General features: G+C 36.9%; 1 protein-coding gene across 1 annotated transcript in view; it reads left to right on the top strand.

The window, feature by feature from the left end:
- Positions 1-21,315, top strand: part of C5 (complement C5) — a 79,684-nt gene that overhangs the window by 17,690 nt on the left and 40,679 nt on the right. The window contains exons 7-20 of the mRNA XM_026513879.4: positions 795-885; positions 2,689-2,803; positions 4,421-4,547; positions 6,639-6,754; positions 8,422-8,607; positions 9,853-10,056; positions 11,333-11,542; positions 11,669-11,818; positions 12,869-12,998; positions 14,030-14,092; positions 15,190-15,387; positions 17,196-17,286; positions 18,726-18,799; positions 19,526-19,665. Of these exons, the coding sequence (XP_026369664.1) occupies positions 795-885; positions 2,689-2,803; positions 4,421-4,547; positions 6,639-6,754; positions 8,422-8,607; positions 9,853-10,056; positions 11,333-11,542; positions 11,669-11,818; positions 12,869-12,998; positions 14,030-14,092; positions 15,190-15,387; positions 17,196-17,286; positions 18,726-18,799; positions 19,526-19,665 (1,895 nt within the window). The remainder of the gene's footprint in view (positions 1-794; positions 886-2,688; positions 2,804-4,420; positions 4,548-6,638; positions 6,755-8,421; positions 8,608-9,852; positions 10,057-11,332; positions 11,543-11,668; positions 11,819-12,868; positions 12,999-14,029; positions 14,093-15,189; positions 15,388-17,195; positions 17,287-18,725; positions 18,800-19,525; positions 19,666-21,315) is intronic.

The raw sequence follows: 21,315 nt of genomic DNA, 5'->3' as shown, positions 1-21,315 counted from the left end.
TATCTAAAGCCAACTATCTCACTTACACTTATGTGTCAATCTTTGTCCACAATATCAGGGCCTCTCAGTTACTCAATTTTCTATTAACAGTTGTGCTGGTTAACAGAATTAGAATCCATAAGCGCTGGTACATGGTCTTAGTTCGTCTAAAGAGAAGGCAGTGCCATTTTGACAGGTGAAATTGTTTCCTCTTGGGCAATCAATGAGAGAGAGAGAGAGAAAGAAAGAACTCCTTTCTGCCCTAATTTTAAATTTTGCATGGGTGTTCTTTCTTTTAGCTAATTGTAAGCTTTCTCTTCTTGACTAAAGTCAGAGTTTTATGTTGAAATTTGGAGACCAGATGGGTTTTATCTATGAGACATAAAAGGGAACTGTTAAATGAGCGAGAGTTTTCGTTTTCTATTTTCAATTTAATAAACCCTCATTGAATGTATAATATGTTTAAGACTAAAAAAAAAAATATGTTTAAGACTGCATAAAAAGGATGGGAGGGGGAGAGACACAAAGATACATGGAGTATAGTCTTTTCTGTTTTCAAGAAGGCCATACACTAGTGAAGGAAATAATCAATTGCCTATAATAAATGTTGTAATCAAAGTAGAAGCAAAGTGCTTCTGGTACATAAAGCTGGAGAGACCTCTGATTGGTAGAGTGAGAGGTGCCCCATGCATATTGTTGACAATGATGACGATGATCTTGACAATAACAAGTTGGATGTTGTATTGATGTTATAGCTTGTCCAACTATCCTAGAAAGAAGGCTGCTCTAACTTGCCTCTTTGTTTTTATTTTCAGTGATGCCACATTTTTCAGTCTCAATAGAACCAGAAAAGAATTTCATTGGCTATAAGGATTTCACTGATTTTGAAATTACTATTAGAGCAAGGTAAGAAAGTTTCTTTTTTTCAGATTATCCAGCAAAATTGAGTGCCAAGTCTGGTTGGTGATAGTTGCTCAAAGTGAGAAGTATGATTTTCTCCCCACTTTGTTGAGGTATCATTGACATGTAATATTGTGCAAGTTTAAATGCACATATATATTGCTGAGATCTGTGATTTATTGGCAATGTTTTTTATGACTTTGGGATTGATTGATTGATTGATTGATTGAGGAGATATCAGGCCTATAGTTTGTTTACTCGTTCCAATTTTCACTGATTCCGGTTTTAGGTTTTTTGGTTACTCAACAGCAAAAAAATCCTAAAGTTTTAAGTTCAATGTGTATGTTTAGGAATCAGCATGACTTAGGATATTGGGACTGAGATATGAAGCCTTTACTTCTTGTCATTTTTTTAATGGCTTAATCAACTAGCTAATGCTCCACAACTACTTCAAGACCCAATGCTTTAAAACCAGAACCATTTAAGAGGCAGCAGGGCAGTTCCACTAATCTGGGCCAGGCTGAATGTCAGCTGGGCTCACCTATGTGCCTTCAATTCCTTGGCAAGTCTCCTGGGGGCTGGCTGGTTTAGGGAGGTCTTACTCATATGTCTGGCAGTTGACTAAAGCGACAAAGACAGTTGGACTTTGTGTATCTCTCATCATCCAGCAGATTAACCTATAGTAGCAGCAATGCCCACAGGAAGAATATGGAAGCATAAAAGTCCTCTTGAGGCCTAAGGTTAGGACTGGCTCACCATCACTTCTACCACATTCTTTTGTCCAAAGCAAGTTTTAAGACCAGCACAAAGGAAATAGATTCCCTTCATAACTTTTCATCTGCAAGGAGCTACAAAAGTGGTGGATTTATGGGGCAGTGGAGAACTGGAGTTAGTTTTGCAAGCGATCTCCCACAAAAATTCAGGTCATTTAAAAATGACAATATAATGTAGTTATTAGTAACAATAACCAATTTATATAACTATGTGTTGGGCATTTTTCTAAGTACTCTGTATATATTAGCTCACTTAATCTTTATGAAATCTCTGTGAGGCAGATACAATTTCTGTCTCCATATTACAAATACAAAAACAGAGGTACGTAAGTGTCAAGTTATTTGCCCAAGATCACATAGCTAGTAAGTTGTATAGCCTGTCTGGTTTCAGAATTCAAGCCCACAATACTACCCTGTACTGCCTTTCTTATTAGCATTTATTCCTAAAATGGAATTCCTAAGATTATTCCTAAGAGCCTAAGATGTTACTTAGTCTAAACCAACACAAAGGCTCATTTGACAGAGAATTCTAGAAACTGACTTCTTTTGATGGGGACACTTACTTTATTTGTTCAGACTATGGATAAGGAAGGTTAGCTCTTGCTATATGTTATTTGCTATGCAGCAAATTTCCTTTAGCCTCACTATAATTCCAAACTAAAAAGGAAATATGCAGTTAGAATGTTAAAAAAGAATTTATATTACGAGTTTGGGCATGCTGCTTTTAAAGATGTAAAAGAAAATAGGGAACTGAGCCCCACTGATATCAAAATCATCAAGGAAGCAGTGTATCCTGGTCTTGGACCTGAGGTCTTTTGATCTCCTCAAGATCCGTTTTTTCATCAAGCACAGAGTAATAAAAATCCGCACTTTGATTTTATTATTGTAGCTTTATGAGGATGAAATGTAATAGTGGATGGAAGACACTTGAAAGTGTATCAAGTGCTTTATGTAATTTCAAATTGTTACATTGGATCTGAATTTTATTATTGTAACCATGTTAGCAAAACAATTTTATGGTATTATTGTTTGGCAGATATTTTTATAATAAAGTCGTCACCGAGGCTGAAGTTTATATCACTTTTGGAATAAGAAACGACTTAAAAGATGATCAAAAAGAAATGATGCAAAAAGCATTGCAAAACACAATGGTAAGATGTCAAGACGGGTTCACTTGTACCTAAAGACACACCAGGAAGGCTGGAGAGAAGTCACTTTCAGATCATCTAGTCTAACCCTTCATTTTACATAGGTGTGGAAATCAAAGCTAAAATGCTCCCTTGGCTTCTCCTGGTTCTCAGGATAAAGTCCACTGTCCATGACATCAGCCTCCCTCGCCAGCCTATCTCGCTGCCCCTTTCCTCTCCCTGGAGCTGGTCACTCCAGTTCCTGGAACTTACACTAGTCTCTCTTGCCTCCAGGTGTTTGCAGTGCATCTCCTTCTACCTGGGAATGCTCTTTCCCTTTGTCCCTTCTGTCTCTTCATTGCCTGGCTAATTCCTTCTTAAAGTCTCAGTGTTAACTCCCTTTCTCTGGGAAGTCTCCCTGACTCCTATAAACTAGTTTGGCAGCCCCTGCCAGGTACTCCCTTAGGCCTTGTGCCTCCCTTTGTGGAGTATGTTTCATACTTTATTACAGTGTTTCTCAACCAGAGACATTGTTTAGCAATGTTCAGAAACATTTGTGGTTGTCACAACAGGGAAGGAGCGTGCCACTGGCATTTAGGAAATAGAGGCCAGGGTTCTGCCAAACTCCTGCAATGCACTGAGCAGCTCCCAGCAACAAAAAATTCCCCTGTCCAAAATGTCAATAGTGCTGACATAGAGAAACCCTTCTTTACTGCAGTGGTTTATGTACTTAGCATTCTCTACACCAAACTCTCTGTGGGTCTGAATTGTTCCCGTTATACACCCAGAGCCAACCTGAGTCCTCGCAAAGTGTAGGTGCTCTGTAAATATTTGTGAGTGAATGAATTCATTGAGAAGTTATTTGCCCATGGTTAAGGGCTAGTGGTTGCCGGAGCTCAGAGTAGAGCCCTGGTCCCCTTTTCCCTTGTTCAGTGTTCTTGACATTATACCTCAGATGATAAGGACTCCTGTCATTCTGCTCACTCTTGCATACTCATGTGGTTTGTATCATCAGTTATTTAGGTTATGCTTTTCCAAAGAGTTTGATTTATTCAAGTTATAAGGCAGACACCTCTTTTTAATGTAAGAGTCTATGCTAGGCACTGAGATTTGAAGGTAAATAAGACAAAAATCCCTGGCCTCAAGCTACTCAATTTTAGAAGAAAAAATAAGGCAAAATCTATTTTACTGTTGTGGTTAATAATTAAGCAATATAATATGACTTAACTCCATCTCTATCCATTGTGTGTTTTTAAATTAGTGTTTCAATATGTAAGCAGTGAGGTACAAATTAAATATCATAAAACCCAACAAACTCTCAGGAGCAAAAGTAAGCTGGAAAGCAGGCCCAGAAGATGGACGATGACTCAAAGGTCAGAAGAAGGAATCTTTGTCAGCTAGTGCAAAAAAGACCTGTTGAACCATGTAATGTTTACAACTCTTCCTATACATCTATGCCCATAAGTTAGAAAATAACATTCTGGGCTTCTTTGTAGACTTAATCATTCACTCTACTGTTGACAATAAACCATTCCTCTAATGGTTGCCTTCTATTTAGAAGCTAGTAAAGGCAGATTTTGTTAATTATTCTCTGTTAAGTTCTTCTCTGAAATACCTCTTTCATTTTCCACTTTTAAAAAGTTGATAAATGGAGTTGCTCAAATCACATTTAACTCTGAAACGGCGATTAAAGAACTGTCCTATGACAGTCTGGAAGATTTAGACAACAAGTACCTTTATATTGGTGTAACAGTCATAGAGTCTACAGGTAAGTTTTTTTTTTTTAAACTTTCTCTTGAATAATATTTAGACAGCATATTATAAGTATAAATAATTTCTGTAATTGTTTTGTATTTTATTTTCGTTCATAGTTAAATTTTACTTTCATATCATTAAAAACTGAGATTAGAGTAGAGCTCTTCCACACTCTAGTCATTGGGTCTCTATCACCCCAAGTACAAAAATGGGATAGCACCTGCCCAATTGATATTGATATCCTGATATCTGGCTTGACCATCTAACACCCCAGTGTTCTTACCTGGTAAGAATAAAAATCTAAATGAGATTATATATGTAAAAATGTTTGATAAAGTACTATGCAAATGAAAGATACTGCATTATCATTTAGTCTCCTTGTCTGTACAATGATGGAGTTGAACTAAATACCTCCTAACGCCCCTTTCAGCTGTAATATTCAGGCAGTCTATCTAAAATTGGAGGTAATGTTTCTAAAATGGGTACAATAATAGCATATAACTCACAGTGCTATGGTGAGGATCAGAGAGTCAATATATGCAAAGCACTTAAAACAGTACATGTCACATAGTGCAAACAATCAAAGTGTTATCCCCACCCTTCCCCTCTACCTCCTTTTTTCCTTCTTCTTCTCCTCCTTCCTCCTCCTTCTCCTTCTTTCTCCCCTTCTCCTTCTTCCTCCCCCTATACCTCTCTTCTTCCTCCTCCTTCTTCTTCTTAGCTACTACTTTCTTAGCATCCTTAAAATCTTATCTAGTGCTCTCAACCCCACTCCAGTGGTTTTTAATAGTCATTAATTATTACTCCAAATTATTACTTACTTCTGGTATCTTGATTACTAACGTTACTTATATTTTCAGGTTTATATTGAACCCCTAAACTAACTTTAACAAATAATTTAACCACACTAGTCCTTTTTTTTTTTAAATAAAATGAGAGTTAGACTAGATGATCCCTAATGCCCCTTCCACCTCTTTAAATTTGTCCTTCAAGGGTAGTAGAATGAAGAATTGAGATAATTATTCAGTTATTGAGTACCTTGTATATATCAGATGATCAGTAGATGCTGGAGAATGATACTCCTTGCCCAGGCTATTATTTTTGACATTATTTTAATGTTTCTTTTTTACTTTTATTTTTTCTCAATTTATTTCAAATAAATTCCATTTAAGTAATATTTATGAAATATTCAAAGAGTGTTGCTAAACATACAGGCTTACAAATGTGAATGATGTATAATCCCAGCTCTCAAGTGTCTTACGAACTAGCACTAGCTGTAAGACAGGTAAACAAAGAATTTTGTTTTAAGCAAGAATTCTATTTGTGCTCTAATAACCAAAGTACTTAAGCTACTGATCTCCAGAGGAAGGTGAACTCCTAGGTGACTGTTGAGCACCCATATACAGTATCCTGAAGATGACCAGTCTTGAAGAATAAGTAGGGTTTTGAGACTGGGATGGTAGATGGGATTGATATGGGACACCCTCCATAGAGGGGACATACCAAGGGTAGAGGGGAAGACTTGATCTTTGAGATTACCCAGTGGATTATCCAATTGGCTGAAGTATAGGATATGTATAGGTGTATTAGGGATGAATACTGGAAAGGAGTTTAGGGATACTGGAGCTTTGTATGTTACTGGGCTCCTGCCAGTGGACTCTCAGTGCTCCCTCAACCTCAAGCACTCTTTTTCTGTCTTCTCCATTTTTCTCCATATCCCTGTGCTCTACAGGTGAACCCCTGTAAAGCTTAGTGTCTAGTCCTTTCCTTCTCTCCATAACCCCTTGTACTATTCAACTGAAACTCAGGCCACTGGTGAAAAGTGGTGTCCTTTCCTCACACTCCTCAGTCCAGCCCTATAGTCTCCTTCCACAAGGGACATCTCTACACACAAGCCTTGGATATAAGGCTTTGGAAACTCCTGAGGTCTAAACTTTTCTCTGCACTGTCCCTTTGAACCAAGACCCATGTCCCACTTAACTCCCTATGAATGAATGCAGGAATGGAGCCAGTGAATGAATAAGTCTGTGGAGACATATGCAGGTAAACTAGATCCTCATACCAAGGGGTATAGTCCTCAATGTGATGCATGTCATTTCTTTAGGTGGATTTTCTGAAGAGGCGGAAATTCCTGGCATCAGATATGTCCTCTCCCCCTACAAACTGAATTTGGTTGCTACTCCTCTTTTCTTGAAGCCTGGGATTCCATATTCTGTCAAGGTAAATGAAAGAGAAAATTGCTAAATGTGGTCGTCTTCTTCTGTTTACAGAAAGCAAACAGAGGAGGGATGCTGTAGAAGGGAATCACAGAGGAAACTCATCTGTAAAACCTGCCCCCCCTATAGATGCGGAGGCGGGTGGGAACCTGCAGGCCAGCTTCAGCCTTGGGAGTGATTTCAACCCTTAGAGCAAGTGTCAGTATTTAGTAAGGTAGCCTGTGTTAGGCATTCCCTTAAAAAGCATTGCATTAAATTATATGTAAAGAAACACCATAAGTCTGTAGTTAAAAAAAAGATGCTAACGTTTAAAATTATTTGGTAGCATGTTCTTCAAAAGCCTTAAAATAGGACTATCGTTCTTTGAAAATAAAACCCCTTTCTCTCACCATTTTTTACTTCCTGTGTCATCTCTGTTTGCGTTTCTGTGCTTTTCAGTCTGCCCCTGCGGTCCTTGTGAGTAATTCTGTCTCATGTCCTCTCTCTGTACCAGTCTCCATTCTTTACATTCTGGCTCTTTTGGTCCCTGCCTCTCTATTCTCTCTGTTTTCTCTCTCTCTCTCTCTCTTTTTTTTTTCCTTTTCTTCTTCCTCCTTCCCTTTTAATGTTTTCTCTCCTCCCTCCACTTTTCCTTTTTAAAATGCTGATAGTGTAGTGTTAATACATTCATTTGACTTTCTAATTCTATTTTATTTAGTAAATACATGTTATATTATATTTTTAAGACGGAAATTTTTGTTCCTTGTCTTTAACTTAGAAAGCTAGAAGAGAGTGTTTTATTTTTTTATTCTTTAAAAATGTGTTGGTTTTGAAAATCAACTTCGATATAATTAAAATGTACTTAATACTCACTGTCTTTTTTATTATTATTATTATGTAATGTTAGTCACCATACAGTACATCATTAGTTTTTGATGTAGTGTTCCATGATAATACTCACTGTCTTAAGAGAGTGGCCTAAGTGGTCACTGGCTTTTAAGAGAAAAAGATTTGCCAAGTTAAAGCAACCTTTGGACATGCTCGTAGCTTCTTTCATACATACAAATATGTTATAATATATATGATTATAGGATACATATGATAATTTTTGGTATATGATAAATAATACATAATAATATATAATAAAATACCATAAATATAATACTATTACATTGAATATATCTATATTATTTTGAAATCTCTTTTATATATTTTCTATCACATATAAAAATAGAATAACATAAAGCACATCTTTTTGGAAATTATGTATGGCCACATGCATGGCAGTGAGATGTAGAGGTTAAGAGAAAAAAAAGGTGAATTTATTGTTTGTCGTGTCTAAGAGAATTATTCCCAGAAGGGACTGCCTCATTTTCTCCTTTATCCAGTTCTAAACGCACTGAAGAATCACAGAAGTTAGGCAGCAGAAGACCTTATCATATCTACTTCATGGATTTAGTAGAATGATATCTATGTCCTGAGTCTGCTTGATGTACAGGGGATCCGTTCGAAAATGACATAACTAAATAGAACCAAACTTTCCTATAATCTAAGGACATGCTTGTCTTTACTGAAGTAAACACGAATAATTTATACTTTGTGGGGAGGAAGGAAAATTATTTCAGAATTGTTCTGCTTTTTAGAAAGTAATGATGAGCTGCCAAAACGGATTTGGACTATTCTGACAAACAGGTGCAGGTTAAGGATTCGCTGGACCAAGTGGTAGGAGGGGTGCCGGTGACCCTGAGCGCACACACGGTCGATGGAAACCAAGAGACATCTGACTTGGAGTCCAAGAAAAGTGTAACACGTTCCAATGATGGAGTGGCTTCATTTGTGGTCAATCTTCCATCTGGAGCAACGGTGCTGGAGTTTAATGTGAGCTGAGTTCTCCTGTTGAATTTTCTAGGACAGTGTGTGCTTTTGACTGTGTGTTTTGGCAAGTGTGCAGAACAGATGCGGCAGATTTTAAACATGAGTCCAGAGAACAGATCCACGAGTTTGCATCCAAAAGAAAAAAAAAAAAAACCTAAGAACCAGAGGCAATATGCTAATCCGTTGACTGGTCCTTGAGGAAGATAAATCTATCATTTTTTTATTTGGGAATTAATTATTTTCTCTTCTATTAGTAAGACTATATTAGAATCTAGAAGCTTCAGAATAGGTATACCAGTGGAAGTCAGCGGTAGAAATATTCTCCCCTTCACCCCCACTTTTTATTTTTTCTCGGGGACACAAAGGGGTCAAACACGGAAGCCTCCCTTTTTCCTAGCTGCATAAACTACTCTACTTCGAGCTGAATTAATAGGCTTCTCTCCCAGCAAATAAGGCTTAAGTTCCCAGTCCCAAATAAAAAACGAATAAGTTAGTAATGCACATTGATGACTACAGCGTGCACACATTCACTCTCATCTACCAAGCAATTATGAAATGCTAAGAACTTTGTGTAGAACACATTTAATACCCAGTTAGTCAGCTCCATGAGTTGCCATTTTGCAGCTGAGGAAAGGGGAGCTTCTAACCTCTCTTGTGATTAAATAACTTATCCAGAGTTAACAAATGGCAGCCCTGGGATGCAAACCAATGCCTACCTCACTCCAGAGCATGAGCTAATAGTCCCTTTGCTGTCAAAAGTGGATATTGCTGCCATGATCTCATTTCTGCCCCATTCCATATTAGTAAGTGCACTCTGTGCCGCCACTTCACATTGAAACTGGACCAGAGAGTCTGTGTGATGTTTACAACTCTTGTCCCCAGTCCTCAAGACCTTCCCACTGCTACCCTTCTCTTACCCTGCCAATCCATAGGAAGAGGAGTCCCAGATTGCCATGACATTTCAGGAAGGGTGCTAATATTTTTTCCAGGAGCATCTTTTCCTCTTCACTTCACCAGACTTTCCCACCATAGCTCATAATCCCATATTATCCCAATATTGTCCATAGTCTTTGTTACTTGATACCATAGCTGTATAAACAGTAGAATAATGGAGTTTTTTTTTTCCTTTAGCATTTGGTGTTGTGCAAATTAGAAATTTATAGAGCAAAGAAAGAAATTTAAAAGGTATTTTTCATAGAAAATATTTCATCACAGTCCACATGTCTTTTTTGAAATTTTCCTTTTCAGGTCAGGACTGATGACCCAGATCTTCCAGAAGAAAACCAGGCCAGCAAGGATTACCAAGCAATAGCATATTCATCTCTCAGCCAAAGTTACCTTTATATTGACTGGATTGAAAACTATAAACCTTTGCTTGTGGGAGAATATCTGAATGTTATTGTTACCCCCAGAAGTCCATATATTGACAAAATAACTCACTATAATTACTTGGTAAGTACAGTAATTATAGATTTACATCTATCTATTCCCCCACCTGGAACATCTCTTCTTGTTAACAGAGGAGCATGAAAATAACCCCTTACATTTGTTTTTACAAAGCACTTCCAAGAACATAATTGAGTTTGATAATCAGCTTTTTGAAAACCTTTGAAATGGGCCATGATTTTCATGATCATTTCCTAGATGACAAAACTGAGGAACAGAGAGGTTAAGTGGTCACTCAGCTTGGAAGAGGAAGATTTTGATTTGAACTAGGAAACTCTGACTCCTTTTCTGTTACACCTTTCACCAAAGAGAGCCTGATTACTCCACAGAGAGAGCCCGATTAAGTTCTCACATTACCTCTGCCCTATTTCATGGCCAAAGATACATATGTAGACCTATTTCAAATATGTGCATTTCATTGGCATAAAAGGGGGCTCCAAATCCTTCTCTTAAGAGTTGAGTCATGTGCTACCTACTCCAATTCTATAGTTTAGCAGCAATCCTATTACGTCACTTGTATTAAACAAAGGTGGCCAGTCAAGCACCTGTGGGTAGAACCTAAGACAGAAGGTGGAAAAAATGTTAAGGGCTTCCTGACAATTGTCAAAGAAATGGGTTATTCCGATGGCCAGGCCTGAACATGTAGTGACAGCTTTTTCAACATTTTTGAGAAAAAAATTAAATAATAGATGAGGAGCACAGATCATTATGACTGATGAAGAATTGTGGGACCTGTGTAGGAACTGTGTTCCGAAACCACGTATGCAGTCCTGCTCTCCAAGGATGATTAAGGGATCTTTGAGGACATTTTGGCTTCATGTGATTTGTAACTTTTTTTTTTTTTTTAACCATATGCCTCCAATTTAGAACCTAATCTCTGGCTTTAAAACTTAATTCCCAAATTAATGCACTTCACTTACTCATCTATTTTTTTATCAATAAAATGAAAGAGATTTGAGTATCAGTGTGATGACTTTAAGCGGATTTGGGGTCAAATCTTAGTCCTCTGATTTCCTAGTTATGTGATTTTGAGCTAAAATCAGTATGACATTTAGTTAATTCCTGAGCCCCAGTCCCTTTATCTGTCTGCACAATGGGGGTAATATTCCTATCCTGGTTCTTGTGAGAAAGAAAGGAATTAAGTAAATGTAAAAGTTCCTGACACATAGTGGGCCCGTGCTTGTTAACTTTCTTTTCTTTAATATAATTTCTATTCCAGCTCCAAGCTCATCCTGAAGCAAAGATTTTTTTTTTAACGATTACTACTGCTGTTTATTTTTAGATTTTATCCAAGGGCAAAATTGTTCATTTTGGCACAAGGGAGAAACTTCCAGATTCATCTTACCAAAGCATAAACATTCCAGTGACACAAAACATGGTTCCTTCAGCCCGTCTCCTGGTCTATTACATCGTCACAGGAGAGCAGACAGCAGAGTTAGTGTCTGACTCAGTCTGGTTGAATATCGAAGAAAAGTGTGGCAACCAACTCCAGGTGAGCCACAAATTATAAGTCACAACCAAATTTTCTTCTGAGTAGAGGAGACTGTAAATGTAACTACTTGTGAAGGTTTGTCTCACACAAATGACCTTTTCTTTTCTTTTTCAAATGATCTTCTAGGTTCATCTGTCTCCAAGAGCGGTTGCGTTTTCTCCAGGCCAACGTGTATCTCTTGATATGGCAACTGAGTCAAATTCCTGGGTGGCTCTATCAGCAGTGGACAGTGCTATATATGGAGTCCAAAGGAGAGCCAAGAAGCCTCTGGAAAGAGTTAAGTAGTGGATGGCCTTGGTTGCTGGTGCACGGGGTGACTCTGTGTAATGGTTCACAAAGTATGGCTCTAGGGTAGGGTGTAGGGAAAAATTAGGGGAAGACCAGGCCTGCTTTTCTGTAATATACTCAAAATAATGGTTCTTAGGAAGGTAAGCCATCCCCATGTTAGTCCCTAAAGCATAGATTCATCCGTTTTTGTTTTTCCAAGTGTAGAGTTAAGCACTTTAAAAACATATGACCACGGTGGCAATTATATTCATGGGGCAAAAGTGCCATCGATTGGGAGGGTTTTGATATTGAAGAGTTGAGGGCTTTATAGTGGCAGTGCAAGAGAAAGCCAGATAAGCAGCCTTTGGAAGGTTTTTGGTTTTGTTTTCTTTTTTTCACTCTCTTTAAAATCTGTGGGACAAAAGAACGTGAAAATTATTCAATTCCCCTAAATTCCCATTTCTCTCTCCTAGGCTCTACTACTATTATCTAGGCTTGAATTTCTTTGAACAAGAAAGAAAAAACTATGCAGTTAAAAATGTTCAGAAAAGAAAAAAAATTGGGGTTCAAAATTAAAACTGGAATGTTTCCCCAAACAAATTCTCACCCACTTAGAACCTAGAGCCTTCTTCCCCAAAACACAAGAGGCTGTGCTCCTTTTTAAATTTTTTTAGCAACTTAAAAATTAATTTGTCTGGTTATTATTTATTTATTTATTTATTTATTATTTATATGTTATATTGATCACAGCATGCATTCTACGTACAAAACAGCATGGGTTGGTTCCTGAGAATCTCCTCACCAAAGCTTAAAACTTAGTTCTTGTTTTAATTTTCAATAGGTATGTGTTTATAAATTTAAAAGGTCACACTAAAATAATGAAGTTGGGAAATTTGGTCTTTGCCCGTTTGACAAATGAGTGATCTGATTTGTTATAACCATGTGACAACTTGTACCTTTAGTTCTTCAGAGGAATGATTTATACATCTAAATAAACTCAACATGCTGCCTTTAGTTAATTCCTAAGAATTAATTAATCAGTTCACTACCTCTGGACAGGTGTTTCAAGCCTTAGAGACGAGCGACCTGGGCTGCGGGGCAGGTGGTGGCCGCAACAATGCAGATGTGTTCCACTTGGCTGGACTCACCTTCCTCACCAATGCAAACGCAGATGACACCCAAGAAAATGGTAAAATGTTCAGCATTTTTTGTTTATTGTTCAAACTGGTTACTGAAATTTACATCGATCATTTTCCTCCTGGACATCCTTATCGTAATTCTCTTCCACAATATTCTCTACGCTGATCTTAGACATGGCGACATAACTCCCCAGTATAAAACATTTTACTGACCATCAAGATAAAGTACGGTCTTTAGTGTCGGTCGTACTCAGAGTTTTCCATGATCTTCTCCCCAGCTCTCTCCAACTGTCTTTCATCTTGCTCTACCTTACCTTATGTTTAAGCTGTACAGAACCCGGTAGAGTGGCACAATGCTTGGTGGCCATTTGGGTGGCACTATGCCACTGCACACTTTTAGGCCTTTCCCTATCAGGACTGCTTTCCCTCGTATTAGCCTGAAGAAGCTGGTGAAAGAATCACCTCCTCTATCAGGCCTCTTCCCCATATAGAATTGATCATTCCCTCCTCCTTTTTAGGAAGAATGCTGTAGGGACTAGCTCTGTTTATAAGCAACACAGCAGCACTGCATCATGCATCACGGCACATTCTTGCATTTAGTTATGTATCTTGTCTCAGCCACTGCACTGTGAGCTCTTTAAGAACAAGGACCACATCTTCATCATATCTCTGTGGCTTTAAATTTGTTCATAATTATATTTGACCTATTATTCATAATAATATAGCACAAAGAACAAATAATAAAAATGGCATACCCAACAAAAACTTTGCTTACTTTAAATGCTTAGATATTTTTCTGTAATCAGTGGATTGAAAACGTAGGATTTAAAACCAAACTCAAATCAAACAAGTCAAACTCTATAGATGACAGTGGATCATGAGCTCCTCTAAGATAAAACAAGTCATATTAAGACGTGTGGTGCCCCCCCGCCGCCTAGTCAAAAACAGGCTCTCAGGATTTGTTGAATAAAATGAATGACTTGTGAATGTTTTAAATACTTGATACTTTATGGAATTTTCTTTCTTGAGATTTTATCTCCTTTTTTCCCTTCTTTGTTTTGCTTTGTTTTTTTTTTAACAGATGAGCCTTGTAAAGAAATTCTCAGGCCAAGACGAATGCTGCGAAAGAAAATAGAAGAGGAAGGTACTCTAAAATTTCATGTGATTGTGAAAAGGTTATGATTCTATCATTCAAAAGCTGGAGAGAACTAATCATTATCTAATTTTCCCTAATCCAAATAGAATGGATGAAAAGAAAGATATGTACAGATGTCTAGCTCACCTCTTTCAGAAAGATAAATCCAAATAAATCTGATACTTCATTTGCTGTAACCTCGATCTGAAGAAAACAAGTATTATTTCTATCTCTAAAATCTGGAAGAATAACTTTTATTTGTTACAAAATTTCCTCTCTACAGACTTCATTTGGCAACTAAAATTATATTCTTTCATCTTATTCTGACAGAGTCCATGATTTGATTAACTTTGGAATGTACCTGGAAACCTATTTCTTCTATTCTGTATGTTTAATATACAGTGAATAATATTTTGGATTATTCTTTGGGAAATCAGTCTAAAAGAAATTATTTTTAAACAATTATTTAAATAGAAATATGACCATTGGCAATGTAAAATAGCAAGAAGTTTGAACTGGAAGTCAGTCACCTGAGTTCAACTAATAATCATGCTTTGAGTAATAATAATTCCTTCCCCCATCCGTACATGAGTTATTTTAACTTGAACCTTCGTTCTAAGTTCTAATGATATGAAAAAGAAGGCACTGAGTAATTTGAGCACTTCTGATGAAGGATGATGCCACTAGCAATGGTCCACAAACCACATCGCATAAGAAAAGTTTTTAAAAACGGGATCTGTAGCTTGAAGAAGGAAACACTTATACAATGGTGATAGCTATCTCCAAATATTTGAAGGCTTCTCAGTTAACTTATTTTACTCAAAGGGTGCTGAAACCAAGGTGTCCGTTTCAAAAGTAGTATTTAGCTTGGTCACAAGAAGCTCTTTAACCATTTAGCGTGAATGAGAGTGATCTACCTGGTGAAGCCACATTCTCCCCATTCCTAGAACAGCCAGCGCAGAGCGGCTGGTCATTCACCCAGCCATGGCTCTTGTGGGGCAGGGGGTCGCGTGGCAGTAGAAACCAAGTACCCCTTAAGGTCCCTCCTGAGCCAGAGGTGTTATGACTGTGCATAACCAGGGACACTTGCATCATTACCATTTCAGTTGCTAAATACAAACATGCCATATTGAAGAAATGTTGCTATGACGGAGCCTTTCTTAACTATGATGAGACCTGTGAGCAGCGCGCTGCCCGGATTAAGATAGGCCCCAGGTGCGTCAGGATTTTCAAGGAATGTTGTATCATCGCCAGCCAGCTCCGTGCCGAAGAGTCTCATAAAAACCTCCAATTGGGAAGGCTGCGTAAGTTTCACATTTTCTATCAGAATTCTGCCCACTTTGGGGAATCTTGTGTAATTCTGTGCTGCTAAAAAAAAGGGGGGGGCAGTTTTCATGCTTTATTTATAGTTGAAATTAGAAAAGATTACTTGTAAATGCCTATCAGAAGGAAATCAGTTATCATTTTTGGCAATCAAAAAAGGTACATATAGTACAGAGCAGAGCTCACGAGCCCATAGTCAAGACCTAAGGTAAGTTTAAAGCCAGCTCGTTCTATAAATTTGAGTGACTATATATCCTCTCTGAGCCTCAATCTCCTCATTTTTCAAGCAAGAAGCTTGGGCTACATGATCTCCAGTATGCCTTCGAGTTCTAGAGTTCTATGGTTCCATGACATTACAACCATTAAAAAGACTATGGACTATGAGAAACAAACTGAGGGCCTCAGAGGGTAGGGGGGTGGGGGAATGGGATAGGCCAGTGATGGGTAGTAAGGAGGGCAGTATCGCGTGGTGCACTGGGTGTTATACACAACTAATGAATCATCGAGCCTTACATGGGAAACCGGGGATGTACTGTATGGTGACTAACATAATAAAATAAAAAATCATTATAAAAAAAAAAACTTTGTTTATGCCCATACTGATCAAATATAGCCAAAGATTTCTAAACCTAGTACAAGGTTAAATGTGCTTATATAAGAGATGAAATCTTATTTCCATTTCAACTGTAAAATACGTTTTCAGAATTTATAGACCTCTCGTTAATAGGTTTTCAGAACTTTAAGAACTTTCATTCATGTATAGTCAAAACAAAATGAACAAAAGCAGAATGACAGCTCCTGTTTCAGAATCTGATTGTTTCTCTTAACAGTACGTCTTAAACATCGCCCATCTAAGTGGATATATTTCTGTAAACATAAGTTTTTGTGGTCATTTATCAAAACCATATTATTAGATGTATTTAGGTTGTTTTCAGCTTTTTGCTTATTACAAGGAGCATTTTCACAAACATTCTAGTACCTATATTTTTCATTGTCCTATTTTTCATCTGGTTTGGCTTCCTCTGCACAGAACTGAGTCTCTGCTGCTCCCTGCCTCCTCTCTGGTACTCTTCTCTGCCCCTCGCTCTAGACAGCTTGGCCTCCCAAAACTCCCATAGGTGTTGCAACTCTGCAAGGGTCTGCATGGGTTTCTTTCCCTGCTCTGCAGCCTGCAAACTGCCTCCAGACAGTAAACCTGGACTATTCTAGGGTTCACCAACCCTGTCTCCCTTCTCTCAGGAATCATAGCCCTGGGTCACTTATGCTGTAATGTCTGAAAACTGTTGTTTTATATAATGTGACTGTTTTTTAAATTGTTTTGTTTTTGTTTTTGTTTTTAGTGTGGATTTTGGTTTGTTTGTTTTTTTTAAGGCAGAAGAGTAACCCCTATCAGTGCATCTTGTACAGAAGCAGAAATTCTGTCCATTTTTATTAAAGGAAATGTAAATAAATTTCCCTTAGGCAAACCTCTCTTATTTTGTAATATAAACACAATTACTGTAATCATAAAAATGCAAATAACTTTATAGATTTATCAGTATCTTTTATAATCTCAGAAACACTAAGCATTTAGCAATTAAAGAAATAAATCCTTAAAGGTATTTTTATGCTTTATTTGCTTTGTCAGTACCAAGGCCTTTAAAGTTCTATTCTGAAATCACTAAACAAAACGTTTCATTGACCTTTCAGAAACTACTCAAGTTATAGATTAATGTCCATGCTTTAAAATTTGGCTCTAAGTAAAATTCGTATTGTTTTTTCATAATCACACGTACTTTTCCCCCCTCAGATATAAAGACACTGTTACCAGTAACCAAGCCAGAAATAAGGAGCTATTTTCCAGAAAGCTGGTTATGGGAAGTTCATCATGTCTCCAGAAGGTATTATACTTCCTCAACATTCCTCTGAAAAATGTGGGAAAATGCAAATGTTATGGCCAAAAATCTGGAAACTACCCATTTCCCAATAGTTTATTTAAGAGTTAAGATGATGTTACATTTGGTCAAATTTGGTTTATTTGCTTCACTTTTTTTTTTTTTTAAATGTGTGCTTGCTCTAGTAACTAGTTCTGGGGCAAGATTAACTATGTCTTGGTGAGGAAGGGTGCTATTCCATTTAATTTCATTCCACTTCAGTGAGTCTTTACTGAGCACAATATGCCTATACTGATCAAATACAGTAAGTAGCCATTTTCATCCTAAAATAGCTATACTATAAAATAAATATTGATTGATAAGAAGAAAGGTTCTTTTCTTGTTATTCAACACATTTTGAAGGAATGCCTACTCTGTCCCAGGGACTGAAAACAGTGATGAACAGTGCTGAGTCTCTGAGTATCACCCTTCCTTGAGGACTAAGAACATTGACTTCAAGGAGCAGCATAAGCCCTGAGGCCCAAGCCCAGCATCAGTCTTAAAATGAGTCTCCTTGTCTCTACTCTTGTCCCCTCTAGTCCTTCCTCCACAGTATTGTCCATTTCAACTGGCATTGCTGCTTGGCTAGTACTTTCTCTGGTAAGCCTTCCTACCACTCTCCCCAACCCTACCAGTGACCGGATTAATTACCCCTCCCAATTAACCCTGTTGCATATAACATACAGCATTTTAATGGCCTGTTTACCTGCCTGTCTTCCACATTAAAATGATACTTCCAGGACAAAGACTAAATTCAGATTACTGTTTTATATTCAGGACCTGGCATAGAGTCCAGCTTGTAGAGGCACTCAAATAAATGTGTTGAATCAATGCACACTGCTTCCGAGCTTTTTAAATGCTTTATTGGTACAGCTATTACAGTGAATTGCAATTTATTTATTTAACTGCTTCTTCTACTAGACTATAAACTACTTGAGAACAGCACTATATCTTGTAAGTGCTGTATACTCAGTGCTATGCCTGACACAAAGTTGGTGGACAATAGCTGTTTGTTGAATGAAATAAATAAATATATAAGCTTAATCAGAAATTTTTAGTTGTGTTGACTTTGTTATGAGCAGTGTTAAGATGCATGATTTTTCTGCCCTATTTTAGAACATACCGTACAATAAATATTTTTTGTATGTTTTGAATTTGTGATGCTTCAAAGGCATCTTTTTGAATTTGAATTCTCATCATACAAGCAAAATATTTAAAAACATGCAACACGTAGGAGAGTTAATGAATATATTTTTCTTGCTTGATTTTTCCTTAATACCTGATGTATTCTTGTTTTGTTGTGATTTTTTCTCTCTTCTAAAATAGTATGAAGCAAAAATTCTATTAGTGAATGCTGGCAAGTTGGGCTAATTACTGTATTTGAATATTAACATTTTAACTTTCAGAAGCCAGTTGCAACTTGTGCTACCCGATTCTCTAACCACCTGGGAAATTCAAGGTGTTGGCATTTCAGATAGCGGTAAGCAAACTTAAGTTACATACTCATTTAAGGAGTGTTTTGATTAGCAAAATGTAGGGTTTTTTGGTCATAATCTATATAGTTCACCCAGGACTTAAGTGGTGTCATTTGTTAAATATCCTTTTTAATGTATTACAAAAAGACTTGGATATGCCCGTATCTTTGACCATATTAATTTGTTGTTCTGCTCTTCTATTAGCCATTATTTTATCAATGCTGATGTCAAGTCCTCATTTTCCTTTATTTTTCTCAATGACTGAGAGCTTGAGTAGAGTTAGAAAGCAAATGTATGACTTCTCTCCTGGGCGAATGCCCTTTTGTGGCAATTTAGTACAGATATTTTATTAATAACATCAGAGTTGATTTCGTTTGTTTGTTTGCTGTTTTTTATTTAAAATATTGGTTTCCACAATCGAAATTTTATACCCATTAAATAGAATCAATAATGAATATCTAAAAGAGGATTTGGTAGTTAAGGTGATAAGCATTCGCTTGCCTTAGGTAGAATTAAATCTTTGTTAGACAAATGAAGTTTTCTATTAATACCAATAACTATTGAAATACAGATCAATGACTAGAAAATTCAGGGACATGACAGTGCAGAGAAGAACTTGATATAATATTCCTTTTTCCTTGAAGCAAAACAAATTTGAGACATAGTAGTACTTATAAGGCATTATAGAATTCCCTAATATGACTCTACTTTGCTTTCACTTTGGACTGAAGGTATATGTGTTGCTGATACTCTCAAGGCACAGGTGTTCAAAGATGTCTTCCTGGAAATGAATATACCATATTCTGTTGTACGAGGGGAGCAGATCCAATTGAAAGGAACTGTTTACAACTATAGAACATTTGGTATACGGGTAAGTAAGTATTTATTATATGTTCAAATAAATGGGGAAAAAAGGAAGAATTCTCTGATTTTATAAGAATTCTATTAATGGAATTATCACATACACAAAAAACAAAAATTCAACTCAGTGAAGGGATGAAGAAAGGAGGAAGACTTAAGACAAATATTTTTATAACTCCAATTTAAAAAAGAATACAAGGGGCACCTGGGTGTCTCAGTCAGTTAAGCATCAAAACTCCAATCATGGTTAAACAACTTGTCTTCTTTTTGTCAGCGCCTGGCTAAAGAGAATTATACAATAGGGTGACCGATTTCACGTGAAAGTAATAGTCACAAAACTTTATATGGGAACTCTGTCTTTTTAAAAAACCTTTAATTTCATTCTTAGAGATGAGTATTTCAGTGGTTTTCAAAAATTTTGCTTACATACTCTCTAAATTTTGGGGGGAAAACTATGTTCCCCATTGACACATTTTTAATGAGCATCTTAAATTTTTCATCGTAACTATAACTTTGGGAATATTTAAATATTAATATTTTTTCAATGAAATGGTTATAACAAACTTTAAATGTATACAACAGAATCTAAATACCAGAACATTCCATTTAGAAATACCCAAATAAACTGTTATTAACAACAGATTAGATAACAATTCCTCTTTCTCTGTGAACACGAATTCCCATTTCACTCTCCTAATGTTATATATTTTATGCTCGAATGTTTTCTATTGATCACCCTCATATTTTGAAGCAACAAATATATGTAGATACATTGAAATTGAAATGTTTTTGAATTCTGTAAGACTCTAAGTGTCAAGTAATTGCTTATGGATTTAGTTAAAATTATGTAAGGATTTTGATACATATTGTCCTCAAGTTATAAATTAATGTAAGGGAAACCGACCTGCCTACAATGCTGAATCTTTTACATCTCTTTGTCCTTTTGCTTTACTCACTAGATCAGTGGCCAGGTACTGCCCATGGACCCAAACTGACCTGCTGCCTCTTAGGGCCTGTAATCTAAGAATGGTTTTTACATTTTTTTTAAAGATTGACAGAAAGAAGAAATTTTCATGGTGTATTAAAATTATATGAAATTCAAATTTCAGTGTCCATAAATAAAATGTCCTGCCACACTTATCTGTGTAGGCATCATCTATGGCGAAGTTGAGTAGTTGTGACGTGAACCACTCAAGTGGTACTTTCATTGCCTTGTGCGACTGCTCAGAGTGCTGCCAGTTGCAATGACACAATTGTAACTCAACAGGCTTTTAATTGCCATACAACTCACTGCTCTGCCATATTTCATTTAATTTTTAGGTTATCAGTGCATTTTCATCATATCAAAATAAGAAACAAGAACATCTGTGATATCTCAGGGTTAGTCCCTATTAATTATCTTTCCTCGAGTATAGGTCACATCTTCCTATTTCTTTTTATCTAGTAATTTTGAATTGGACCTTGGATCTTATTAATGAAATGTTATACTGACTCTGGCGTCGATCAAGTTCCTCTGAAGATCTTCCATTTTGGTTCGTGTGTTTGTTTTAGCAGGCAGTTGGCTGAGTTCAAGCCCAAACTCTGAAATCTCAGTTCAGTTCTTTTAGCCTTAGTCCGGATGCTTAGAATCTGTGCTGTGTGTTGTTCAAGGGTTGGCCAG

Source organism: Ursus arctos, unplaced genomic scaffold (genome assembly GCF_023065955.2).
Source record: "Ursus arctos isolate Adak ecotype North America unplaced genomic scaffold, UrsArc2.0 scaffold_18, whole genome shotgun sequence".
Taxonomy (NCBI): Eukaryota; Metazoa; Chordata; class Mammalia; order Carnivora; family Ursidae; genus Ursus; species Ursus arctos.
The sequence above is the reverse complement of the archived record's forward strand: the minus strand, read 5'-3'. Positions and strand labels throughout refer to the sequence as shown.